At 40.2% G+C, this 27,867-nt stretch overlaps 1 protein-coding gene across 1 annotated transcript in view; it reads right to left on the reverse strand.

Moving 5' to 3' along the window:
* Positions 1–400: 400 nt before the first annotated feature.
* Positions 401–27,867, reverse strand: part of LOC117226678 (thyroglobulin) — a 60,230-nt gene continuing 32,763 nt past the window's right edge. Inside the window, exons 6-13 of the mRNA XM_033481266.2 lie at positions 21,378–21,513; positions 6,774–7,204; positions 5,540–6,086; positions 5,056–5,299; positions 4,611–4,879; positions 2,327–4,108; positions 1,537–1,994; positions 401–1,358 (exon numbers count right to left, since the gene is read on the reverse strand). Of these exons, the coding sequence (XP_033337157.1) occupies positions 1,197–1,358; positions 1,537–1,994; positions 2,327–4,108; positions 4,611–4,879; positions 5,056–5,299; positions 5,540–6,086; positions 6,774–7,204; positions 21,378–21,474 (3,990 nt within the window). The 5' untranslated portion in view covers positions 21,475–21,513 and the 3' untranslated portion in view covers positions 401–1,196. The remainder of the gene's footprint in view (positions 1,359–1,536; positions 1,995–2,326; positions 4,109–4,610; positions 4,880–5,055; positions 5,300–5,539; positions 6,087–6,773; positions 7,205–21,377; positions 21,514–27,867) is intronic.

The raw sequence follows: 27,867 nt of genomic DNA on the forward strand, positions 1-27,867 counted from the left end.
TACCGGCTAGGGCTATGATTGAAGTTTGGTTTCAAGTTCGAACTTTGAATTATACCAAATATTTCTAACTATTCGAATATTGTTTTTATTAAGAATTGTCAGAGATCATTTTTTACTTGTTGGTGACAGGTGTTTGATTCAATTTTCTTAAGAGTCCTTTATAGCTTGTTAAATAATAATATAATGTTAAATAATAAATTGTTTCATAAAAATTGTAAAAAAAAGATCTAAGCAAGCGATCGTTTGGATGTTTTCGGTAAAAATAATGTTCGAACAGTCTAAATGTTTTCGAAATAGCTTGAAATGTAGTTATGTTTAAGTTTGAAGTAGTTCGAGCATATTTGAACATTTTCCAGCACTTATACTGTATTTATACCGGGAAATAACGGGTATCGGCGCATAGAGGAATTTCTCGTCTTTATTGAGCTATATAAATAAACGAACATAGTATGAATCTAGTATTTACACCCACGATACGAACAACGCAATGACATCCTCGCATTAAACCACCGGGCCAGGACATTTTTGCGTTGGCGGTTCCGACGTAGAGACGGAAACCGAGAAACCCGCGAGAAAATCTGACCGTTCTAAATAAAGAACTACATTCTCGGCGATCGACCGAATCCTTGTACGTTTACTGAGACTGCCCTTCCCCTCTCCCTTCCTTGAAGTATCGCAAGTAACGTACATCCTATTCCGTGGATTCTACGGATCCCCGGAACCCGTCCTTTCTTTTTCTCCTTGTCTTACGGAAGGAGGTACATACCACTTGCGAACCATTCGGTCGACCGTCGATTCGAGCAATCGCGATGCATCTCGTAATCAAAGAATAAATATTTTGTCGAAAAAAGGGAGACGGATTATGCAGTCGTTGACTGCGATTATGACTAGACTGCAGACGTTTATGGAGAATGCGCAATAAATACGGCTCCGCGAGCTGTCCAAGATGAGAGAAACATTTCGAACGAATCAGATCATCTCGTGAGCAAAATATTGCCTTTTTGTCCGACTGTAATATTTGTCAGTTGAATTTAAACCTCCCGCTTTTATCGTTGATCGATGAATATTTTCGGCAGATGAAATCAATTCCTGCGACGAGGCATGAGTTCGCATAAACATCCGCAGTCTAATTGTGACTATATTTGGATACGAGGTGAGAACGATTCGCGCGTGGACGATCCCGCTGCAAATCGTTCCTATGCACCGATCACGTCCGTCGTGGACGTACTCTCCTGCATCTCGGCGGCTTCCTTCTTCTTGTCCTCCTGATCCACCCCCGATATCACATACACTGGTTGCTGGTACGCAAGGAAATGCTGGTCCGCCGCTAGTAATTTCGTTGGATCCTTCATTTTGATCTGAAACGAAAATGAAGTAAATCTTCACGGTCCATGAACCATAAAATACGCTAGTCTATACTTTGTGCTCCATGACAGGACAGACTTGAAACATTGTGCAGGATCTGCCGCAAAGCGTTCGTTAGTTCAATCCTGTTATGAAACATACTGTACACGATAGATATTCGAGAAAACATACTTTCTTGCGGTATAACATCAGCAGAATTAATAGGCTGCTGATTATGAAAGCGCTTCCCGCCGCTAAAACCAGAGTGGCTGTCTGATAAACGGGTGTTTCCACTTCCGTCAGGATTTCCCGTTGCTCAAGTGCGACAATTCGGCTCTGCATAGCCATGGGCGTCGCTCTGTGCGTAAAGCGTGACGTGGTCGCGTCCGCGAACGATCCAAGCATGGACAACTTCTGTATTCGGGTTAATTCCTCCAGGTGGAACGCTATGTCAACTTTATTGGGGCCTATTATTTCGAAGCTAAGTATAGCCGAGTCTTGATTGATCTCCACTCGAACGTCGTTCCTCAGTCTGGCTCCTAAATCGCGCAGGAAGTTCTCCGTTTGTCTGACGAAGGTAGCTTCGTCGCTCGCCAGAAACCGACCGGGAAAACGCAGGGTCACTTCGACAGCTTCCACCGGAGTCGGCACTGAAATACAAATGGAAAACATGAACACACACCAAGCGTATCAATTCGCTTTTAGCTCGAAGACCAATGATCGTCTTAAATAAAAACATAAAGGAATACATTCTGCCTGTCACGTTAGTAGTAATATAATTAGACCGTGGATTTTAACTGATATTAATAGAATATCGATCCATATTTTATTCTTACTAATACTTTGTTGCGAAGAATAACTCCGTTACAGATCGTAGAATAGATTCATCGATTACTTCAAGTGAATACTAGTCGCGTCCATAAATAATGTCGTATGACTAAGTGCATTCCTCTTTGTAGAAGAACGCGGCAGCACGACTTACAGCAAATATTGGTTCCCTTGAGGAAAGGCTCGGAGCCAATGAGCTGATTGCCTGCCTCGTCGACGCACCAGCATGTGTCGCCAGCGCACTGGGTCGGCTCGAATCTTCCCTGACGGTCGCAGATAGCCGGAACGTGGCCTTTGTCCTTCATCGCCTGACACCTCGTACCCAATACCTTCCCGATCTGCTTCTCGTCGGTCTCCAAGTTGATCAAAGCGTTCTCCATGAACGCCTGAATTTCACGGTCGATTTCTTGTACCGCCGGCCCCCTACCTCCTCTCCTCGCTTGCCTAAAGTTACACTTGGGCTCTGGTCCCCTGGTAAGGGATCCCTTCACGGGTTGACCCTTTCTATTGACACACCAGCAGACGCCGACATGCTCGAGGCACTGCACCGGCTCCCACATTCCGGTCTCTGGGTCGCATCTGGGCAGGAACGTGGGCTGCTTCAGCCTTTGAGACGTTTTCAAGTTTTTCTCGCGCAGTCTCTCGCATTGCGACAACACCGGGCACACCGTGTCGCAGACCAGCCGACTGGAGAAGTCGTTGTGCCCCAGGGTGCACTCGGTCTTCCGCCTGCATTCATTCCGCTCCGGGTCGAAGTACCATCTATCCGTCTCGTTGAAACCCATGCCGGGGTTGCAGACCACCTTCCTGGGAGGCTCGAAGCAGACCTCCCGAGGCTTCGGGCAACAGACAGCGTACTCGTCCAGCGGAGACAGTTCGCACTTGTGGGTCGATGGACAGTGATGCCCATGGGGGCCGCAAGTCGCTGGAGAACCGTCTTGGTCCAAGAGCGGAGAGCCGTTCGGGCAAGGGTTATCTTTCTTCGGCAGACACACGGGGACAGGGGGGCAAGGCGGCACGCTGCAAGCCACCTCCACCATTCTGCACGCTTCGTTCTCCCCTCTGCAGGTCACGCTTCTGCAAGGATCCCGACACGAGCACGTGGGACATCCGCTGTCGGGGTCCAGCTCGAATCCTTCGGGACAGTCCAGCTTGCAGTCGATTTCTGGACACCTGAGCGGCGTGCTGCACTTCGGTATCACGCCCTCGAGGACACGGGTGCCCGCAGCTTCTCTGCCTTCCTCGTCCACGCACCAGCACATCCCGTTGTGACACTGGACCGGCTCGAATGCTCCGCCAGCGTCGCATCTGGGAATGTAAATCCTTCTGGCAGGCTCGCCGGACTCTCTGGCAGCGTGTTCCGCGACAGCTCGCGCGTGCTGACAAGCGGTGGCCATTACAGGAGCCACGCACTGTGTCCCGCAACCCGTCGAGCAACACTTCTCCGACGCGGAGCATTCTTGATCGTTGCTGCATTGCAGCTCGCAGCTGGACGAGCTGGGCACCAAGTAGGGACACTGGCCTGGTTTCATGGCTAGACATGCTGGCACCGCTGGACAGTACTGCCCAAAACCGCAGTTTACGTCTACCATCGTGCAGGTCTCGTGAGGAGCACAGGCCACGTCGTTGCAAGGATCGTGACAACGACACTGATCGCATCCGGTCGCGTCTACCTCGTACCCGTAGGGACAGACCAGGTCGCAGGTCAGTGATCCGCAGAGTTTCAGAAGATCCTTCATCTCGTTGCAATCGGCACTGCGGTTCACGCCGGTTTTCAAGGTCACTCCATGGTCGTTCACGCAGGTACAGGTGTCGTTGTGGCACTGCAGAGGCTTGTAGCTGCCGTCCTTCTCGCATTGAGGTGCTTGGATCGCTAAGGACATGTCCTCCCTGGTGCCCTCCATGCGGTCATTGAATTCTCGCAAGTACTCGCACACTGTAACCAAGTTTATACTTCCATTAGACATCGAACGTATGTACAAAGGATGTATGTAATCTACGATAGATTATGCTCGTGTGGTCGAACAAGACTTCGTCTTCCGCCGAACGTTATTCAGTTGGTCTCTCGGACGCATCACAGTATTACGGTATATCAGATTTATTAGTTGCTTAAGTTTTATAAATATCCTGTTTAACGATCAATGATAATTCGATAATTTCATTGAACGTCGCTTACATGTTTCACGCTTTAAGCAGTAATTTGAACAGACCTCGGACAAACATCTGAACAAGTTGGTGCTATCTATGTATGTGTATATGGTTATTTTGAAAATGGTGCAACCCTTGGTTGGATATAAGATACAAGTTAGTTTAAGAATCATAGATCGATGTAAAAACTAGAGAAAATGCTGGATAAGATAAAGCAGCGAGTTACACGATTTTCAAAGTGAATGTGTCGCGCGCGACGTTGGTAGCAGACATGTTATATTTTGTCATACTAGTCTGCGGTTTCGTCGAGTTCGTCAACGCCATGCAGCACACTGACTGGCCAGCCTCCGGTACGGCAGAACACTTGTAACCCTGTGGACAGGTATCGTTCTCGGAACAAGTGACCGCGTTTCGTTCATTGTCGATCAATGGGGTCCCGTAAGCGCAAGGACTCTTGTAGGCTTTCTTGGGCTTGCATTCTGGTTTCGTTGGACAGAGAAAATCTGGACAGCCGTCTTCTTTACTCAACACGCATTCCTCTTTCTCTGGACAGGGAAACCTAAAAGAAAAGAAAAAAGAGAAAACAAACAAATGACTAAAAATCAGGTAATCCAGAGTATAGAGTCTTGCTTAAAGTATGCATTTGTTTCGTTTGTATATTTTCCACAATGCAGTAGAATTATTTAGTGGAGGAAGTAGAATTCATTCAACAGCCTACCGAATCGGCGAACTTACCCTTCGCAGGGATTGTCGCATTCGCAAGTAGGGCACCCGGAGGCGTCGGTCTTGAACCCGTATTGGCAAACTTGGGCACACTGCTGGGAAACGCACGATGCCGGAAGAGACCTTCCCTTCGTTATCGACTTGCAATCGACTTTCTCGGCCGGTCCCATAGAGCCAGATATCTTCCTGCCATTATTATCCACACACCAACAGACTAAACCGTTCCTCGAGCATTGTCTCGACTCATATCCTCCATCTAAAATATGAAACTTATCGATGTACACGAACGACAACGAGCCTCTATATTATTCTTTGATCAATTCGCACAGAGTTTTACGTTCCCACGTGCTTCCACAATTACTTATCGTTAGCTTTTGTGTCTCTAAACTTTACATATTTCATTTAATACACGCGCTTCCTGCTAGCATTCTTTAAATACTTATCGGAACTCTTTCGTGATCGCTCAGAATCATTCCGCAACGATTCCCAATCTTACCGTCGCTGCACTGCGGAACATATCCTCGTCCTTGCCGCTCGGAGATGCTGAGCATCTCGGCGAGCACCCGGTCCCGATGGCAGGCGCTGAGACCCTGAGGAACCGTGCAAACGCCGCCGCCGCAGCGCTCGCTGTTGCAACACTTCTGCGGGCCGGGACATTCTAAATCATGCTGGCAGGAGTTACCGCAGATCGCGGGCTCCTCGACGGGACAGGTTCCCGGTCTCTTCAGATTTATGCTGGACGGACAACAGACCCCGTATTCCTGCTTCGGCTCGACCAGGCAGCTGTACATCGGCGGGCAGCTAGGCTTGCCAGGCGAGTCGCCGCAGAGGAACGGCCGTGGCGAGTCGGTGATTTGCAACGGCTCGCCTGCAGGACAGATCGTCGACAGGGACTTCGCTTTGCGACAGCTGGGGATCGGCGGGCAAGGTGGACGGGCACACGTCGCGTCGATCAGCTCGCATGTCTGGCTGGCCCCGGGACAGGTGATCCCTCGGCAGGGGTCACGGCACTCGCATTTAGGGCAGCCCGACTTGGGCTCGATCTGCAAACAGTTCGCACGTTAATTGCATTCTCTCGCTGAAAACAGATGATCCGAGTCAAGTGATCTGGATCACTTATATATTTGCTACTTCAGGATTCGATGCACGGTTCCGTAAACCCTTAACACCAGAGCTACCGAACCGATCGCAACGATTGATTTCTGATTTCTTCTTTTACAATTACAGTAAATTCTCCCCAAATGACCCTCAGCTTGTACAAAAAAGAAATGAACAATTTGGGAAGAGGAGATACGATTATTCGAGTCTCGCGACTCGTTTTTATAGTTGTTGACGATCGGTGAAACTATAAAAACGAGCCGCGAGGCTCGTATAATCGTATCAACTCTTCCCAAATTGTCCATTTTTTTTCGTGTACAATTTGAGCGTCGATTAAGCAGAACTTACTGTACGTGTTTCTATGAGAGACTTTTCGATAAAATTCTCCGCTCGAGCATACAGTAAACGCGGAAAGTATGTTCTTAAAAACTATTTTGCATTTAGAGTTAAAACGGCCTCGAGTGTAAAGAATTAAAAGGTGTTCGCACATATTTATATAAATCCAATCTTATCGTTCTTACGAAATAACATACATGAACGTATACGATGCACGTTCCATTAAAATCTTGTCACGAATTCATCTTAGAAATTCACGTTGAATTTATTATTTTCAAATTGGAACAGGCGATTACCTCGAAGCCCAACGGACACAGCATGCGACAGCTGTGCGCCGGACAGTCGCGAGGATGGTCGCAGTCGATGACGTCCTTCGACGATCCTCTGGTCCCTGGCAGCTCGACGCCGATCTCGTCGACGCACCAGCAGCTGTTCTCGCGGGGGTCGCATTGTATTCTTTCAAATTCGCCGGTTTCGTTGTTGCAACGTGGAATGAATTGCGACGGTCCACGTGGGCCGAGTGCACGCGACCTCCTCACCGCAGCCTGCGCCAACTGCTCGCATCCTGTCAGCTCGCCGACGACGCATCTGAGACCGCACGCTGTCTTGCAACATCGCTCCCCGGACGCCTGACACTGGAAATCATTCTTGCAGGCTGGAGACCTGGCCGGACACACGTTCTGCTCCTCGAAGGATGGGCATCGACCTACTGACTTTAATGCTGGCTCTGGAATGCGACGGACGGTTCGATCAAGTCTAGATATTCTCGTCGCCGGTCGAACGACCGGTTTTGCTATTTATATTCTACAATTGTTGAAATTATGGGGATACTTTCATCGGACAATCAGTTAACTTCATTCGGATATATTGATATAGGAATTGCAAAATTTCTGAGTAAATTCGATCTTGTAACTTTTATAAGGCATTAGGTATCAGTAATTTTTAGCCCTTATTACAGTTAATATTAACACTCGAACGGCGGGGCTTGGATCTGTGCAGCCCCGAGTATAAATATCGTTATTAACGCTAGATTTACGGAGCACAAAAAACAGCTGTTTTATATTAGTTCGTAAAAGTAACAATAAGACATTTATTCTGATTTTTAACACAGATCATTGTAACATTTGCAGTAAGTAACATATGAATTGAATAAATTACTCATAAATGTATATTTACGATATGAATAATCGTAAATTAAAAAATTAGTGATCCGTCAATTTGACGGGTTCCGTAAATCTGGTGTTCACTTTCTGACAATTAATTCAAATTTCTACTATGTTTTATTAAGGTTTATAGAAAAGATCACGTGTCTGGAACGAGTACAATAATTTCTCCCCAATTCGCGCTCAGATTGCGCTCAGAAATGGACAATTTTGAAAGAGAAGATGCGATTACTCGAGCCTTGCGGCTTGTTTTTATAGTTACCGATTGTCAACATCAGACAATTTACGGAGACAATTTACTCTAATACGTAGAAAAATAAAGCTGAAGCCTAGGTGTTCGTATTCGTATTCGTCGTGTATTTTCTTCTAAGATATTTCTGTACGATGTAGGCGAAATTACTGTACTTTAAGCCATTATCTTCATTTAATCATTATCTTCATTTCGACTGTAACAATTTCTTAGAAGCAAAAGAAAATTTATATCTCCGCTGTGCCTAAACTTACTTGAACGCATAAATATTGACGACAAGAGAACAAGATTTTTATTCCGATTTAGAAGAACGGAATAACATTTTCATACTTGACAAACTATTATTAGAAATCTCCACGAGTCACGAGTCAGACTCGACAAAGGATATCGAAGAATACATTGAACAAAATTGGTAAATAAAGTTAATAAATGATCCAAAGCATGCTCGATCACTGAATAATATCTCTGTAAAAAGTTCCGCCATTCAAACGTTCAAATGTTTTTACGGATTAATATCTCTTGAAATTGGAGTTGGAACAATGAATGCCTCGGTAAAAGTTTTCATTAACGGCACCAGTCAGTCAGAAATTATTATACGTATATAAAATCGGCATTCTATCCGTCATCAACATTTATCGTGCATGGGAACAATGCCAATCAGTGGAAACCCGTAACAAGCATTTTTCTTCGATTATAGCTGCAGTCCGATCGAATGGAAACACGAGCTTCCTGTTTAAGTTTTATCGAACACAACGAGACCGATACCCTTTTTCCGATGTTTACGACTTTTAGATCGCCAAGATCGTGATCGATAAGATAAGTGGAATTGAGTCCCGAGGAAAGGCATCGTCGGATGCCGAACATTTCTATCGTCTGCTCCGATAACGATCGCCGGCGGATACTTTTTACGAAAATTACGATCCAGGACGCCGCGGAAGACTGTGGAGGCAATAAAAGCGCCGCAGCCAAGTCTTTATTCGTGTTCGATCGAATTGGGGAAACTCGATGGACCACGGAACGGCTCGGATCAGTTTTATAGGTCAGTTTCGACGCGGGACGATCTCTCTCGGAGCGGCCGCTTTCGTTCTCGAGTACGGTTAAAGTGTAGCGCAACGACAATAATAATAAAAATAGCCGGTGCCGAGCTAACGGTTCCTCGCATCCTACTGCCACACTTACTCTACACTTAACTAACGTGCCGCGAGCATGTTTCCAGCCGTTTCCAGCCCGAGCGGCTGAGTCAGACGCTCGGTCTCTGGCTAGCTTACAGGCGGAACACCGAGGAACAAGAAGAAGAACGAGGAGGAACTCGGGAGTAGAAGGAGAACACGCGGGAAAAGAAGAATAAACGGAAGCACACGAGAAGAGTTACACGCGTTTCGAGAGTCCACGGACGGGTCATTTAACTCTGAGCGCCTTCGATCGAACGATCGCTTTTTCTTCGATGATCGAGGACCGCCGAGTTTTAAGATTCTTCGATGTACATGAAAAACTTTCTCGAAAAGTTTCCCCAGAAGTTCGTAGAAGTTCTTGCAAGTGATTCACGGTGATTCGGAAAATCGTTTGGTTCCATATGAATGCGCTTCGAATGTTAATTTTCCTTAAATCAACTTGGCACACAAGCGTTTCGATCGCATACCGGGCTCTGGGATGGTTTACCTTGATTTTCCGAGAAATTTTTTGATGGAGATTGGACGATGTAAGATCATTTTCGATATATATAATATCATTATATATATATATTAATATTATAATTTCTGCTTGGAAGCAGAAAAGATGTCGGACCGATGAGGTGTTTACGCGAAGTATAAACGCCTGTATTTGAACGCCGGTATCGAGACACGAAGAACAGATATGTTCCGTACTAGATGTTCCACGGTGTTAATAATAGGCTATCAGTATCGTGGAATATTCTGCGAATGCATAAACATGCGCGGCCTAATAATGGGAGAAACTCGAAGACTTTTTTGCTAGTTCACGGTCTACAATCTGGCTGAAGTTTCTAACCACGGGCCGAAAAGCATATAAAAATGTAACGAACAAATAGTTGTGCGTGCTCTTGTTGCGGATTATTGTTGGAAAAATCTATGGAACGCGATACGAGTGCAGGATGTATAAAAATTGTGTGTCACGACGACCGTAGCGTAATTCTACAAATCTGGATCAGCGAAGATCTGCTAAAAAGATTGGCCACGAAAATCAAGGTTATGAAAATCAAGATCGAAAGGTCAATTTTCTTTTTATTGCAATGTATACATACAGTACTTATTGAGAGAAAGCCTGAAAGGAACGATGGGTTTCGAGTCTACGCTTTACATAAAAAACGATGCTAAAAACGACGTATACAAATTATATGTCACGATTACCACACCCAAAATCGTGGTACAATTGGCCGTACAATTTTTTTCATTCAATTCTCTGTTTCCGATAAAACTGAGTTGGAAGATGCGCGTAGTTCACGTGGCTTGTACTATTGGGTTGGCAACTAAGTAATTGTCGATTTCAGTTATAGATGTCTCTCACTCCCATTTTTATGATATCCGTAAATGTTATATTATAAAATTATTATTATGTTATTTTTTATTATCCGTGAATGTTAGCAACTGAACAAATTGAATGCAGCGGTCAAGGAAAAGCGACCAGAATTGGTCAATCGTAAAGGTGTCATTTTCCACCAGGACAATGCTAGGCCGCACACGTCTTTGGATATTGCTTGGGAATTAATGTTACACCCATCATATAGCCCTGATCTCGCGCCATCGGATTACCATTTATTTCGATCCCTGGACAACTCTCTTTGTGGTAGAATTTTTAATGATGACGACGCTGTAAAATCTCACTTAACTCAGTTTTTGGCCGAAAAGGATCAGACTTTCTACGAGCGTGGAATTTTCAAGTTGTCAGAGAGATGGCAAAAGGTCATCGAACAAAATGGAAAATACATTACAGATTAAACTTCATTCCAAGTAAAAAAAAAATTGTTTATTTCATTGAAAAAATCGGCAATTACTTAGTTGCCAACCCAATATGATAATAAGTAGAATTAGTATGCCATAGTTAGGCACGCCACTTCATTCCTATTTAATGGTATTATTTTTTCAACCTAATTTTTTTTGAAAACAGTTTCTTAACGAAAACATTTTATTCTTATTTCTCGACTTACTTTTGCATGTACAATAACTTCCTGGCCTATTGCACTACGATTTTGGAGACACGCTATATATATCTTATATGCCGTCTTCAACATCGTTTCTTATGTAAAGGGTTGACTCGAGATCCATGATTCCTTTCAGACTTTTGCTCCTCTCGATGAGTACTATACGTTGCAATAAGAAAATTTGATCCTTTCACCTTGATCTTCAGGATCAAGGGCAATTTTGGGATACATTTTTTTTAGCAGATCACCACCGATCCAGAGGCGTAGAATCACGTTATGGTGGCCGTGACGTATAATTTATGTACACTCTGTACATCTGGCTTGTTACGTTGAAATCACCATAGTACATTCTACAGGGTGTCCCAAAAATGTTTCATAATATGGAAATGGGGGGGAGGGGGGGGGGGTAGCAGAGGCCATTCTAAGCAACTTTTTCCTTAGCGAAAATGCAATCTGCGGCTCTGTTTACCAGTTATTAACGAAAAACACCGATCGATGAGAGGCGAGGGCTGAAAACTAAGAATACTTTTAGATGTCTGTATGTATCTGTATGTATCGGTTTATTATTATTTGCTCTTGTCTCGCGCTTTCATTTTCAAGCTATTATTGTCTTTCACTCAAGCGACGTTTCTGTGTATGTAAAATTCATTAGCCACCGCGCTGAAACCACGGTTATCCGGGCATAGTCGCAAAGATGTTTGCGGCCTCACGTTGAAAAATTGAAGGTGTTGACTGACAATGAGTCGAAGGAAGATCGGATGTCCTCGTTCGAACGAGGTCAAGTGTGCTCGTAAATTTTACGAGCGATTGAGCGACCTCGCGGAGCTCGTAAATATGACGCACGTATTGAATGAGCCACTGCAAAATGGAATGAGAGAAGTCGATCCGCAGCAGCGAAACGGAAAACATATTTACAGATCCGCGTGACCTATGCTGCTGTCATGACATTATTGCTTGCTCTTTCTAAAAATATTCGACCGGGCCCATTATTCGCAATCCAAAAAAAAAAATACAATAAAATGATGTATTCGAAGTTTCGCGAAGGAAGAAACGATGAAACAATGTTTTATGTTACAGAGAAGAGTGTAACACTTTCTAGACAATTATATAACATTCATTGATTCGAACCTTCTGATCCAACGAATAATCTAATTTCCCGAACAATACAGACAAATTCGAGTCGAAAATGCTAGAACCAAACTCGTAACACGATCTTGATATACGTACAGTGAGTAACGAAAGTATTCAAACACTAGTATAACTTCGACTTTCTACGCCATATATTTAAATAAATATACATTGAAGGGAAAAAATACTTTAAAGTAGAGTATATAAATGTCAAAATACAACAAACTTACGATTAATGTAAAATGTTATCTACATAATTAAAAAAATATTAAGGAACATTTTTGTATTTTCGTGCAATATAAGTATTCGAACGTCTTATAAAATTGTGTAATAAATGTTCCTTACTATTTTTTTAATTATGTTGATAACGTTTTACATTAAATCGAAAGCCTCTATTGGCCCATGTAACTTTCAAGTCACAAGCTAATATATCCACATTTTACTAAATAATTTTAGTTTTTTTCACAAGATGATGTATACGTCTTAATTATATAATGCCTTTGCATTAACCAATAACAATATTGATGACGGTTGGCAGCACCATCAATCTGAAATGTCAAAGTAAATACCTTGCAAGTTGCCTGCAGTATATAATATCTCTGGGTTCGTATATCAATAACAATTTGTTTATTTGCATTTCAATAATCATTTTGTTACTATTTGTATATGATACAGTTTTGTAACTTTCAGGTTACATTGGGATATTGTGGTAGATTCGAGTGTATTTAGGATAATAGTTGTGCTTTCTTCTATTTTCAAATTTATATATCAAATACCCAAAATATGGATACAAAATCATATAAAAATAAAAGAGGAATTAGAGTTAGACGCATTAGCGGTAATAGATCCGAAGATTCTTTATTAGATTCTAAATCCGATGAAGATCATCCAGTAACATTTACCCGACGTCGCATAAATATTATTAACAGTGACAATGAATTTAGTACCGAATCATCATCAGATGATGAAAATTCAGGACCACAAAAAACTGTTTGGCAACCAGTTCCAAATGCAACGTACATCAATGTTTAACGCCAAGTGCAAACTGTTTTATGGAATTTCACGCTCGAGCTTCTATGCACAAAAATTCAAACGTTGCAAGCCGCTGTTACTTCAAAGTTACAAAGTGAATTAATATATTATAATAAAATTATTTAAAGTGGTAAATTTCTTTTTAATCTGCATATATAGATTTATAATCGTTGATTTTCCGTTGCATAAATTTTTTTATATTTAAGAAAAAAATTCGCCCCACATAGAGGGTTAATATACCGTAAAGTATTTTTTCCCTTCAATGTATACTTATTTAAATATATGGCGTAGAAAGTAGAGGTTATACTAGTGTTCGAATACTTTCGTTACCATGTTACATGTAATTTGAAACTGTCGATTGAATTTAGAGCATAGTGATCGCAGCGGTCAGCACTGCAAAGGGAAGCGCACACGAATAAAGGGAACGATATTTTCGCAGTGAATTTTCGAGCAATCATGCGCTGCGTGCCAATTGACTTTTTACTTTGACATTGTGTGGGCACCGTGTTCTCGCACGCCATTAACGATTTTATAAAAGTTCGTCGAAACTACCGACACATCCGATTATCCGAATTTCCAGTTCGTCGACCCGCCGTACCCCACCACGTTTTCTCGCTCTATTATAGCAATTTCGCGTTAATCCGCGCGAGTTTCCCTGTTACGGCACACAGTGAGTCACGATGATATTCGAACGTTGGCAAATAAAATCCTTGAAAAACTAAAGCCACCTTGAGAACTTCGAAGCGCTTTGTAATACCTATAGTAGCGTACGGAAATTTCAGACCATGAATTCTAATTTCAGTTACACGCATATTGTATCACTTATTTATTTATTTCATTTCGTTTTGAAGTCTACAGTGCCCTACAGAAGTGTTCGTACACCTTTTAAAATGCAATAATTAATGCAATAACTATTTAAAAATTGAACTAAACGATTTGAATTTTTTTTTAGACGATAGAGGGACTAGTCTACTAGACGATGACTGAAATGCTTTTTTTTATAACTTTTTTTGCTGTTACTTCGAATGGCGAGAAAAATAAAAATCTCTCGTTTTTAACTTTTCATCTGAGCCTATAAGGAAAATTTAAGAAATTTTAAAAAGTCTTTCGTAGAATTTTATCGAAATTGGTTCACGTTGTTATGAGTTACAACAAATTAAAGATCGCAAAAATCGCAGTTTTATCATGATTTTGACCAAAAACTGTATGAAATATGCAGCTTTTAATATCCTTCAACGCCTGTAGCTCGGCTCTGGGTTAATCGATTTCGATCAAATTTTCAGCACGCGTATAAGTTATCGAGATCTACAAAAGGCATTTTTTCAATTTTCGTTATAGGCTCAGATAAAAAAGTTAAAAAACGAGGATTTTTAATCTTTTCTTTTAATTCCAAGTAATAGCAAAATTTAAAAACAAAGCTTTTTAGTCATCGTTCAGTAGACTAGTCCCTCTATTATCTAAACAAAAATTCAAGTCATATAGTTCAGTTTTGAAAAACTTATTGCGTTTCAAAAGGTGTATGAACACTTTTGTGGGCCACTTTATGTCTTCGAAATGTAAACAAGACACAGTTGTTTTCATGTTACCGATCTTCTGACTATTATGAGGGACAATAACCTGCATTTTAAATTTAAGTTCAATTAATTCAGTTCAATTTGGTGGATTAACAACTATTGTTAACGGATCGATGAAAAACTACGAAAAACAACCGAAAAAATAAATTGTTGCATCCACTGTTTGCGCACGAAGGATCGATTTTGTTGTGTAACTGATATTACAACTAAAATAACTTAAAACAATGCGTACCAAAAATCGAAAACTGAAGCTTGTATCTGTTGTATCTGTTTGATTCCACAATTAATGTGTATCTAATACGCGAAAGATAATGTAAATAATACTTATAAAGAAATCGTAATACATATTATTATTATTATTATGCTATTATTGTACTATAATTATGCTATAATTATGCAGTAATTATACTATACCATAATTATATTGTAATTATTCTGTACCACAATTATATTGTAATTATACTATGTAATTACAAGAGATGCCATCCTGTCTTATTATATGTATGTTCATTTTGAAATTGTATGTTCAATTTCATACAGGGTGGGCAGGAATTCGTAATACGGCCGAGCAAAGGGTGATTCTATATGAAAAAAATAAGAAACAAATTTGATATAACATTTTTTCATTCGGGGCTCTGTATGCGGTGTATATGTGTGTATTATTTACGCGATCATGGACGAGTGAGACACACGCCAGGAGTCAGGACACGTAGAACAATTGAGACAAAGTGAAACAGACGCAACAAATACAGGATGCAAGAACGGTGACTTATCCGTAAAACATTAACTTCAGATTCTTCCGATGAACACATGATTATTTGTAATTACTAATTACTAATTAGCATCTTGATTAACTTTTCATTGCATTCTACAGCAAACGTGCTGTACTACAGAATTATTCTCATGTTCGCAGGCTTGCAATGTATTATTCGAGTATAGGAATTTTTTTTACGGATATTTTACGCCTACGGTAATAAGTAATATCGGGAAAAGAGAAAATGAGACACTACGCATAAACTAAATGACGCAAAGGGCAAGGGGCAAGGGGAATTGGTCGCCCACTCTACCTAGCCTCTTCTAATTTTCAGACTTTTGATTATTATTGGCTAAGTTACGCGCCGAGCAAGAGACGTGGTTGGGTGGAGCGCCCCTCCCCCACTGCTCCTCGCGTCGATTAGCTTGTGGGTCTTCTCGTTTACCAATAAAAGTGAGTTTCGGGAGGTCATAGAAAAGTGAGAACCACGAGCGTGCAGGTCAAGCGGAGCGAGCGAAATACACTCCTTGTCCCTTTGCCAAAACGACAGACTTTTTCAGAGCAACGGACAGTACTTAGTAAAAAAAACCGAATGTTTCCATCATTGTCAATGTTTGTAAATACTATCTCGGGCGGAGATACTTGCGGTAGAACAATAGAAGTAAATTCTCTCCAATTGTCTCCGCGGCTTGTAAACGAAAATGGACAATTTGGGAAGAGGAGATACGGTTACTCGAGTCTTGGGGCTCGTTTTTATAGTTATTGACAATCGGCGACTATAAAAACGAGCCGCGGAACTCGAATAATCGTATCTCCTCTTTCCAAAATGTCCTTCCAGCATTTCAAAAGATACAAATCATTTGGTTCGATTTTTAAAAAAATTATTCCGTTTTAAACAGCGCAAAATTCGGTCACCAGGGTTTCCATGTGAGACGCGTAAATAATATTTGATCATCACTGTTCGGAGCTTTTTCGTTTACAAGCTGAGGGACAATTGGAGAAAATTTACTGTAAATCCTTTACAAAGATGAACAAACTTTAAAGTCCATTTTCTCGAAAACGGAGCCCCGAATCAAAAAATGTTATATCTAATTTGTTTCTTACTTTTTTTGCATGTAGAATCACCCTCTGCTCGGTTGTACCACAAATTCCGGCCCATCCTGTATTTGATGTTATAAATCATGCATTTCTACCTGTTCTGTTACGATCTACAAATGATTTGCTCAGTCGATTTCTATCCATAAATGAATTTCATACGCGTAACTGGGATGCTTATGTGTTATTGTCGAAGCGAAAGTTGACTCTCGCATTTGTTGAACAACGAGTGTTTCGTTCGAAAGCGTCCAAATACTTTCGCGACTCATTCCCCATACGAACAGACGAGCCCCGATAAGGATGGATTCGACGGTCGGGCTCGCTTTCATTAAATCTGATCGATGATTTTGTTCCCCGTTTCCGCGCAATTATTTTCCAACGCCGGTTACGAAACAGTGGAAACGCAAGCAGACCATGGATTTCGCTCGCTCGCAGCTACAACGAGTCGCATAAAATATACTAAACGAAAAATTATATTCGCAGCGAAATTCGCGCGATATTCATTGCACCGCTATTTTCATAAATTCTTCTATGAGGCATAGCATTCTTTTCTGTTACCCGGGCTCTCGTGTTACGGTCCAGGTAATCGGAGATCCACGTGAACATCCGTGGACCGTAGATAAACCTCGAGCGACGAATATCAGATTTTTAGAAACGCGGCTAATTTACGGCCCCGTTGAGCCAATATTTCACACGATTTTTTGCTTCCTCGGGATATATCCCAGAATTTAAGCGATCCCATTTTACGGCTGCTGCTGCTGCGACGATTTGTGTTTTCGAGACAAGAAAGCTCGTAGGCTCCGAACAGTGATGATTGAATATTATTTACGCGTCTCACATGGAAACCCCGGTGACCGAATTTTGCACTGTTTAAAGCGGAATAACTTTTTTAAAAATCGAACCAAATGATTTGTATCTTTTGAGATGCTGGAGGGACTGTGTCCATGACATTTCTTTTCGAAACTGCGCAACTGGTTGGAATAACGAGTGAAATAAGAAACTCGCGAATTTCAGCATTCTTATTTCAGCCTGGAACGAAAATTTAAAAAAGTGCATTTTGCACAACTTCAAAAACGCGAGTTTCTGAATCTCCTTTTGTCGTTCCAAGTAATTGTGATTTCAAAAACAAATGTTCAGCCATTGTTCAATAAACTAGTCCCGTTAAGATCTCTAAAAAATTCAAGTCGTTTAATCTAGCTTAAAAAAAGTTATCGCGTTTTAAAAGCTGTTCGAATACTATCTCCAGGATTTGTACAATGAAAACCGACTAATAAATAAACTTCCGAAGTCGCAGTCGTCGCGAACGATCATCGCAGCATCGTTTTGTCCCAGATTTTCGATTCAGTTCGCCATAAGGACTTTCGCGCGACTCGTCGCATCCGGCGTACTCGTTCATCCAGCGCGATAATCCGAAATCGCATAATAGCCTGCAGTCCGATTATTGGCAATCAACGCGAACGGTCTCTAATATTCGCGGAAAGGACCCGTGTGTCCCGGCGCAACGCACCCGGGAATTGATTAACCCGACGGAGCATCCATGGCTAGCAATTTAACCTTGTAATTAACGTCTCGTTAAGTACGTGATTTATCCTGAGGCAGGACGTGGTTGCCCGCGGTATAATCTCCCCGGCAAATAATTAACTCATTGATTAGAGACGCTGCACTGTCTCGTCCGCATCGATGTCGCCCCCCCCCCCCCCCCCGTTGCCTCGTCCCGATTCACCTGCTGAATTCAGAATGATTTAATGCTCGCTACGATCGAGTGATTATTAACTGAACGCCGCTTCTGCCGGCCGATATTCCAGTACTCCCATTTCCGGAGTATTTGCTGTTTAAATATTACATGGCCGACAACTGGACGGGTCTCGAAACGGTCGCATGAACATTTCAGTCGCGAAAAGATGGCTCGCGAGTTACTGAAACGTCGATGCCGATAGCCAATATAAATTGATGTCGCGATAATATTAACAGAAGCAGCGTGTTCCGATCAGGAAAAGTTTGATTCATCGGTCTCCATTGCTGGAGCAAGCACGGCGTAGATAATTCAGTATCTACGGAATTACAGTAATTTCTCCCTAATTCGCGCTTGGATCGCGCACGAAAATGGACAATTTGGGAGGACAAAGGGGAGATACGATTATTCGAGCCCTGCGTTTATGTCACATTTTTATAGTTGTTGACGATCGGTAACTATGAAAAGCAAGTCGCAAGCCTCGAACAATCGTGACTCCTCTTCCTAAATTGTCCATTTTTGTGCGTCCAATCTGAGCGCGAATTAGGGAGAAATTACTGCCTATTATGGCAATAATTTATCATCAGATTTATGTCACAATCTAGGCGACAACGTGTCGATGTGCGGCCGATGCCTACATTTTAAAATGAAGACGTGACACTGCTGCGAGGAATTATCGACGTTTTGTTCGAAACGAATATTCCCATACTTCGAATATTGCTTTATGCCAGTCACGGTTGTTTACAGGATCACGTTTCGTTTTTTCGTTTGTATTTATTTATTAAATTTTATCTCCTTAGGAAAATTAATGGAAAAACGTACGAATGTCGGAGTGTTTTGAAGAGCATCAACGGGCCTGTCAGAGGCTGACCTTTAAATATCATTCTACTTGAAGTTTCTTTCAATTGAATTTCTGTTTTATTGTTTGAATTAATGAAGGATTTAGTTAATACGAGAATACGAATGGTATTCTTTCAATCAATATTTAAACGGTCCTAACCGGTACCATAATCTCCTCTATTACTTATAATCCCCATTAATCTCCACTATGTCTACCGAAAAGCTCCATCCCGACGTTATCTATATTTAACATCATAAGTCTATCTTCGTTATCCTAATATCTCGTCTGCTACGAAAATTGACTGACACGCGCAATTTGCCCTAATTCCGATGATTGCGATAATTTTAGCTTTACCGGACAAATTTTGTGTCGTTTTAACGCTAGATTTACAAAATCCGTCAAAATAACGAGTCACTATTTCCGATTGTTCGTATCGTAAAGATACATTTACGAGTTATTTATATATGTTACAATAACACTTGTTAATAATCAGAATAAATGTCTTATTGTTACTTTTATAAACTAATATATAAAACAGCTGTTTTTTGTGTGTGCTTCGTAAATCTAAGGTTAATAACAGCCGGTGATTTTGCTTTTCCTCAAATTTCGACTCTTAAAATGATAAATATAACGTTGCGAGCTGTGCTCGATCATTCACGAAGGGGAGCGGCTTCAGCCGACCATCAAATTGGCCTGATATTACTTTTCTCTTATGAAACATTATTTTTTCGGCACAGTTTCGGCAGCATCTGATCTCCTTACTTTATATAAACATTATGGCCTGCACAGTGAAATTACTAAGTAAAAAAATAGAGTAAATAAAATCCGACAGACTCTACTGTAAATATTATTACTTTTTGCTGTTATCATATATAAAAAAGCGCATATCTACAAGTTATCACTTCGTATATCTCTTCCCCATATTTTCGATCTAAAAATGATCTGCAGAAAGAACAGTTTTTAATTACTTATTTACTAATTAAATTAACAATTAGTACTGATTAATTAATTAAAATTACACCATTACTTATTTACAAATTATCGGGAGAAACAACGAAGTGGCCTGTATTTAATCTTGCAAATAAGCAAATAAGCTCTATTTTATTCATATGTATAGTGATTAAATTCATAAGGACGTTGCTAAATAGTCTGATGATTAAAAACAAAGATTACATTTAGTTCTCTAAATATGTAAGTCTAGCGTATATTTAAAAAGCAATATCATGGAAAATTCGGTACAACGTATTGTCCGTTGCTCAAAAGAATTCCGCTGAAAAAAGTGTAAATGATCCGAAGAAAGAACTGTTTTTAATCAACGATAACAATCAAGACGAAACTATAGACTATTCAAGCGATGAATGAAACAGCGTCGTTGGAACTTATTTGTTGATACCTCCGACAGCGAATAAATGTTAAATAACGAAGCGCATGTTTTTATTATTTATAAACCGCTACTTCGCGAGCTTGAAAAATCGGCAACTATGTGAAAATATTAAATTTATCTTACGCGTTATACAGGACTGTTTTTCGCGCTGTATGGAGTATTAGTCGGAATATTTTCGTCGCGTTATACGAATTCGCGTTACACGGAAGTCCGCTGTACAACCAAAACCTGCGCGGAGTTACAAACCGGTTGCTTTCATCTTTCCATCGCATTGAAAAATATACGAGAAATCAACTCTTCGTCCACGAGTTGCTCAAACTTTCGAGCACGGGGATCGTCTAGGGCAGCGTGCAAGAAATGGTTTGCCAGAGGAAGTTAGGCTCGGTAGGGGTCCCCGAGCATGGCTGCGGTTCTCGCGGCATCAAGGACGAATCCGCCCGCAGGACGATTTCCGAAAACCGATCACGTCCGCGGCGTCGTCGCATTATATGCAGATGCACACCCGTTTCGAGAAAGCCCCGCTTTCCTTTTTCTCTTTTGGCGGTCGGCGAACGTGAACGCTGCCGCGCGGGAGAGCTCCATTGTTTGCTAATGGCCGCTCTTTCAATAATTCGGGGCCAATCATTACGGGCGGGCGAGCCGCGCCGCGACGCGACTCGGAGCGGCGAGACGAAAACCGTGGAGCCCCGTTCAGAAATAAAATAACATGACGGGGAAAGGAGACGTGGAATGATGAACAAAAAAGGAAATACGAGAAAAAGAAAAAAAGAGAAACAAGAAACGAACGTACCTGCTGTGACCGATGACGACAGAGACAGTAGCAGCCAGGTCGATGACACCCACACAACGGCGCAGGCAAGCCCACCGTTGCAGAAATCACGGCGCATCCTCAGCGCATCAAGTGATTTTTGAATCGGCCTCTAGATCTGTAATTCGTAGATATTAAATTGGATTTTTCGCTCGTGAATATTTTCATTTGATTACCGCGGCGTTGTCGTTCAAGAGCGACCGATGAAAGTGTCATAGCGATGTCGTAGAAGTGGATGATCGACGTTGATTGGATTTATTCGGAAATCAGCTTAACCCTTTGCACTCGAATGGCAAATGTCTATGACATTTTACAAAATAATTTTTGCGATATTAAATCCTGTTATATTTAAAATATCGTTGAAAAAGCAGGCGTTATATGAGCTTAGCATCATATGCAAAAATATGTATGTAAATATGTATATATATATATATATATATATATATATATATATATATATATATATATATATGTATATGTATATATAATATTACATAACATATGTAGAAAATGCAATGAATCATATAACATTGAAATACTGTAGTTCGAGAGAAATGTATTGGTTTCGGAGTTAATAATTTCGAGTGAGAAGAGTTAATAAATTACATGCGACTGTATGTATATGTAGAATGCAGTATATTTTGAGGATGATCGACTCTTATCTATTATATTATGTAACAATATATTTTGCAATCGTTATAATGAAATTTACTTAAAATAGGGAAATTTCATAAAATAATTTGCATAGCTTACCCTTCTATTGTGTTCACCGAGTTATTAATTACAACCTGCATAAACATTATTCGCTTTTATAAAATCATATTCGGAGTCGGAAAAATCATTCGATAATCGTTCTATAAATCCGCAACTGTCGTATAACCGTATAAAATTGTTGTATACGAAATTTATTTTAAAAGCAACAACCACAGATCAAATGTGGAATATTTCCTGTAGAACTATGGTAACTCGAACGCAGCATAAAAATCGAAGATAATCGATCGCGGATAATTTTGCAGTTATCTTACATACGGTTCGTCGAAACTGTAAGATTCGAATGCAAAATTGTTGAAAGTTTTCAGGTTTTGTTGGTATTACTGTTTCGCAAGTCTATTTGCCGGGGCATCGCGAGCAACGAATGATCGCACAAAGTAATTAATCTAGCTGCTTAAACGTCCCGAGGCGAAAGTTACCGCACACAACGAATCGATATTCGTAGCAACGCATTTGCTGTTTCTGTTCGGTCAGAATTCGTCGTTAAAGTTCCCCGAAGCCGCGTGCCGCGCTTTCCGAAGCAATAAAGTCCAAGATTATGGATCCGTAATGGAAAAAGTTTCTTCTCCAGAAGTCGTCCGCACGAAAACGCAAAACCAAACGGCTCTTCATTTCTCCACGAAATGGATCGTTCCGATTGAAAAACAGCCCGGAAATCGAGCCCAAGGTTCATTTCCACAGCTGCGATATTCAATTTTCATTGACCGATAGATAACATCTATCTCCACTTTGCACATTTAGAAAATTATCGGAAGAACAACGAAGTGTGCTCCATGTAAACCTTCAAATAAGCAAATAAGCTCTATTTTAATCGTATGTGTTGTGATTAAATCGATAAGGACGTTGCTACATAGTCTGATGATTAACACTAGATTTACGGAATTTGTCAAAATGACGGGTCAGTAATTTCTTAATTTACGATTATTCATATCGTAAAGGTACATTTATGAGTTATTTATTTAATTTATATGTTACTTGCGGCAAATGTTATAGTAATACTTGTCAAAAATCAGAATAAATGTCTTATGTTACTTTTATAAACTAATATAATACAGCTGTTTTTCAGCTTCGTAAATCTAGTGTTAAAAACAAAGGTTATATTTAGTTCCCCAAATATATAAGTCTAGTACATTTTTAAAAAGCTATATTATGGAAAATTCGGTACAATGTTATCCATTGCTCAAAAGAAGTCCGCTGAGAAAAGTGTAAGACCGATTTTCAACAATTTACCAATGTTAACGTTCCCGCCCCAATGCTGAATTTCCACGAAACGAGGGACTCGAGTTCGGCCGAAAAAATACAAACAACGCCTCCTGGCTCCCTGTCGTCTCGCACTCCTGTGGTCGCCATTTCGGCTCGGCACACATCAGACGCGTGTGCTTGCGCGTTGTGTGTGTATTATTTACGAGACTACGGGCGAATGAGACCCACGACAGGAGTCAGGGACGTAGGAGTCACGTAGAACAATCGAGACAAAGTGCAACAGGCGCAACAAATACAGGATGCAAGAACGGTGACTTACCCGTAAAGCATTAACTTCAGATTCTTCCGATGAACACATGATTATTTGTAATTACTAATTACTAATTAGCATCTTGAGTAACTTTTCATTGCATTGTGCAGCAAACGTGCTGTACTATACACGTATTTTTTATATTTACCTTGTATCATATGATTTTTTAAAACGGTTATCATACACGTTTTAAATATGTGTTCAATATTTATGAAGTATAAGTGAAAACAATCATGTGTTTTGCTCGTGCAGAATTATTCTCATGTTCGCAGGCTTGCAATGTATTATTCGAGTATAGGAATTTTACGGATATTTTACGCCTACGTCAATGTTATGAACTTAAAGGTAATATCGGGAAAAGAGAAAATGAGACACTACGCATAAACTAAATGACGCAAGGGGAAAGGGGCAAGGGGAATCGGTCGCCCACTCTACCTAGTCTCTTCTAATTTTCAGACTTTTGATTATTATTGCCCAAGTTACGTGCTGAGCAAGAGACGTGATTGGGTGGAGCGAGCGAGCGATCCTCCTTATTCCACTCGTCGATTAGCTTGTGGGTCTTCTCGTTTACCAATTGAAGTGGGTTTCGAGAGGTCATAGAAAAAGGAGAACTACGGGCGTGCAGGTCAGACGGAGCGAGCGGAATACCCCTTTGCCCTGTGCCGAAACAACTGACTTCTTCTGAGCAACGGACAGTATTTAGTAAACCGAATGTTTCTATCATTGTCAATGTTTATAAATATTATCTCGGGCGGAGATTCTTGCGGTAGAAGAATAGAAGTAAATTCTCTACAGTAAATTCTCTCCAATTGTCCCTCGGTTTGTAAACAAAAATGGACAATTTGGGCCCCCTTGCCTCTTTACCGAAACGACGGTCTTTCACCCATAAAAATTTCACTCTTTTTTGAAACATGTCTATAAACATGGAAATTCGATGACAAAAATGAATAGACCGAACAGGAAACAGTAAAAACATTTAAGGAATTTAGAAGATACTGTCGCGTTATTTTGTACTCGATAAAATAATTACAGAAAGAAAGAAATGTCGGTGTGGCTGGCGTATGTTGCAATTAATGAAAACAACTATTGTGTCGCCTAAAAATTCGCTGTCTACCGATTACACAGAAAATAAAACTCCAATAATTTTCTGCGGAGATTTGATCCCTCTATTATTTATCTTCTTGCGTGTAATCATCGTATTCCTGACACAGTGCAACCAGTCACAGGATACATTGTACAATTAAAAAGGCCCGCAATTAATCTCTTCATCTCAAGACGCTCGAGAAATCAAAATGATCGAGCCTCCGGGGTATCAATTACTCGGATATACGAGGAATTAGATATTTCCGAGTAATGGCGGTGTAACGGCCGTGAATGTAATCTTAACGTGATTATCAATGTAATTACCAGGGGGCTCGAGCGACCGGCAGCCGCGTCACAGTCTTTCCCAATGCATTATTCATACGGCGGGCTGCACCCTAAATTCAAAGGCTTCCCAAAGGATGTAACCGTCAGTAATTTCGTCGGCGAACAGCTTCTCGTCCCGTCGCCGCTACAAGTATCCCGAAATACAGGGTGTAACATAATACTCGAGACGTGCCTCGACGATCGATACACGCTTGAAAATCATTAAAATACGAAGTTCGCGAAAAATCGGATTCGCAAAGTTGCCCTAATCGTTTCTGACTACAACCTAGGCACCTTCCCAACCATTTCTTTTTTCATCTATGTTCCTATTTAAAATTATCCTAAAGATACTTTCAGATTGGTGAAGATTTTCATTCGACGAATAAATATATATCTCTTGATTTCACTTGATATTTCTACTATCTATTTCTACTATTTCTATACTATCTCTTGATATTTCTTGATTTCTTGTTTTCATTTGAAAATATTGATTTCATTAACCTTTACAGGACCATAAGGTTGCTAAGAGTAAATATTAGTATGTAACTGTCTATTTTAGTATGTTTGTACGTAAGATAAATAAAAATCATAAGGGAAATACATAATAATGTGTAGTTTTTTTGGAATTTTATGGGAAATATTTTTCTCAACGGACTCAAATTATGGTTAGGCTTATTACGCAGTGTTTTTTATTTATTGGTTTATCATAACAAAATGTTAACCAAAATAATACAATTATGAAATAAAATTACTATACAAAATGATGTGCTAATTATGATATTCTTTTGGTTGTGAAAAATAAAGATGAACATTGCACATAGTATAATACATATATTATGTGTTTGGCACAATTTGCGCATCTTTTCATTTTTTTTTTTCGCTTTTTGCATGTTGCGTGCTGGCAAATTGCGTTTTGTACCAAAACTAACCTATAATTAAACACGACAATCGTCAATTTTAAAATTAGAAAAAATGTTTCCCTTAGTCGCGAAGGGGTTAACTACGAAGATATTTATTCTTTGCGATAATTCTTGGATCAACTAGGTTCGCTCAGTTTCGCCTAAAGTAAGAAAAAAGAACAACTTTCTGACATCTTTCTGGTAGCTTCGAAATCATATGTTCGTAGAAGTTCTGTTTTTTTATTGGCAAAATACTGAGTCAAGTGCCACTTTAACACCCTTACAAATGAATTTTTTTTTTTTTTAACGAAACAACTTTTCGGGCGAACCAGTATGCAACTTATTGAAAGAATAATAATAGAAGAGAGTCGTGAAAATGTTTCATGATTGACGGGGAATGTCTTTTGAATTTCAAATACTACTATAATAGGACCACGGCCGTTTGTGGCGCCTGTATTGTACTTGAAGTTTCGAGTCCATTAACTCGGACCGAGAATAACCAAGAGAATCGATGGGCGAAACTAGATTTTCCCAAAGATACCTTTTCGAACAGAAATTCTGTGCTTTCACGGCGCTTCTATGGTAAATCCTGCACAAATACGCCCACGTCCTCGCATAATCCACACGGACAAAACAATTGTCGCGCGTAATATTCACTATGGCAGGGTCGCGCGAGGGCTTTTCGTCGACGCGTACGTGACGGCGGGACCCGCCATCGGGATTCAATCAAATTTCAATGAAAATATTTAATCCACCGTGTCTTCATTAAAGGCTGCGCCGCGAGATTAAAGCAAAACAGCGGACGCGTCGGATTTCACTCGCGTAGACTTTCTGGAAAACCGTGTATCGAGTAACCGTGTATCGATCACTGTTTTGCTAACGAAGATTTATTGTTAACAATGGACAGCGGCTCTCGCAGGATATCAATGTTTCGATTTCTTTGTTCTTCCCTTCGTTTCGCTTTATTCGCAGGTGATTCATAGCTTAAAATGTGTACGGGTAATGTTCTTCAAGCAGAAACAAGCAACTTTTTCCCCTAAATAGTTGAACTTCCGCAGTAGCTCTGCGGTAGTTCTGTGAAGCTTAATCTCGGGTTTAATTAACAACTTTAACTTGGAGTATCAAAGTTTGTCGAATTTGACAAATTCGATTGCCAAGGTCCCTCGGGGAGCAGGGACCAACACGCTTTAGAACGTCAAACATTATTAGATCGTATGGTGGAATTCCTATTTTCTAAACTCCGACATTTCAGGTGCTTATAAATATCTTAATAGACGGAATTAATAAAAGAATAATTCAACTAATACTATTATTAAACTATATTTAGTTATATAATATAATTTATAATATAATTTATATAATGTAATTTTTATAATATAAATTATAATATAATTTATATAATATATTTTTAAATTTAAATATTTTTAAAATTATATAATATAACTAATAATATAATTTATATAGTATAATTTATATAATATAATTTATAATATAATTTATATAATGTAATTTTTATAATATAAATTATAATGTAATTTATATAATATATTTTTAAAATTATATAATATAATTAATAATATAATTTGAGTTATATAATAACACTATTGTATTCTATAACATTATTGCAGATGTTTACGTAAACCAACGTTAATGGTGTTCGATCGATATAAACCTGACTAAACAGATGCGTACATATCTCTGAAGACAGCGTTATAATACATTGCATTTAAGCTTATTATATGAAGTTAATTATTCATATTAATTAAAATAAATAATTAATATAATATATAATTAATTAATTAATTAAACCCAAGGGAAGTCGATGAAGTGGTAATTCGACACCAATGTGTGTGAAGCGGTCATTAAAATAGATACATAAACT

This window comes from Megalopta genalis, unplaced genomic scaffold (assembly GCF_051020955.1).
Source record: "Megalopta genalis isolate 19385.01 unplaced genomic scaffold, iyMegGena1_principal scaffold0050, whole genome shotgun sequence".
Lineage (NCBI taxonomy): Eukaryota > Metazoa > Arthropoda > Insecta > Hymenoptera > Halictidae > Megalopta > Megalopta genalis.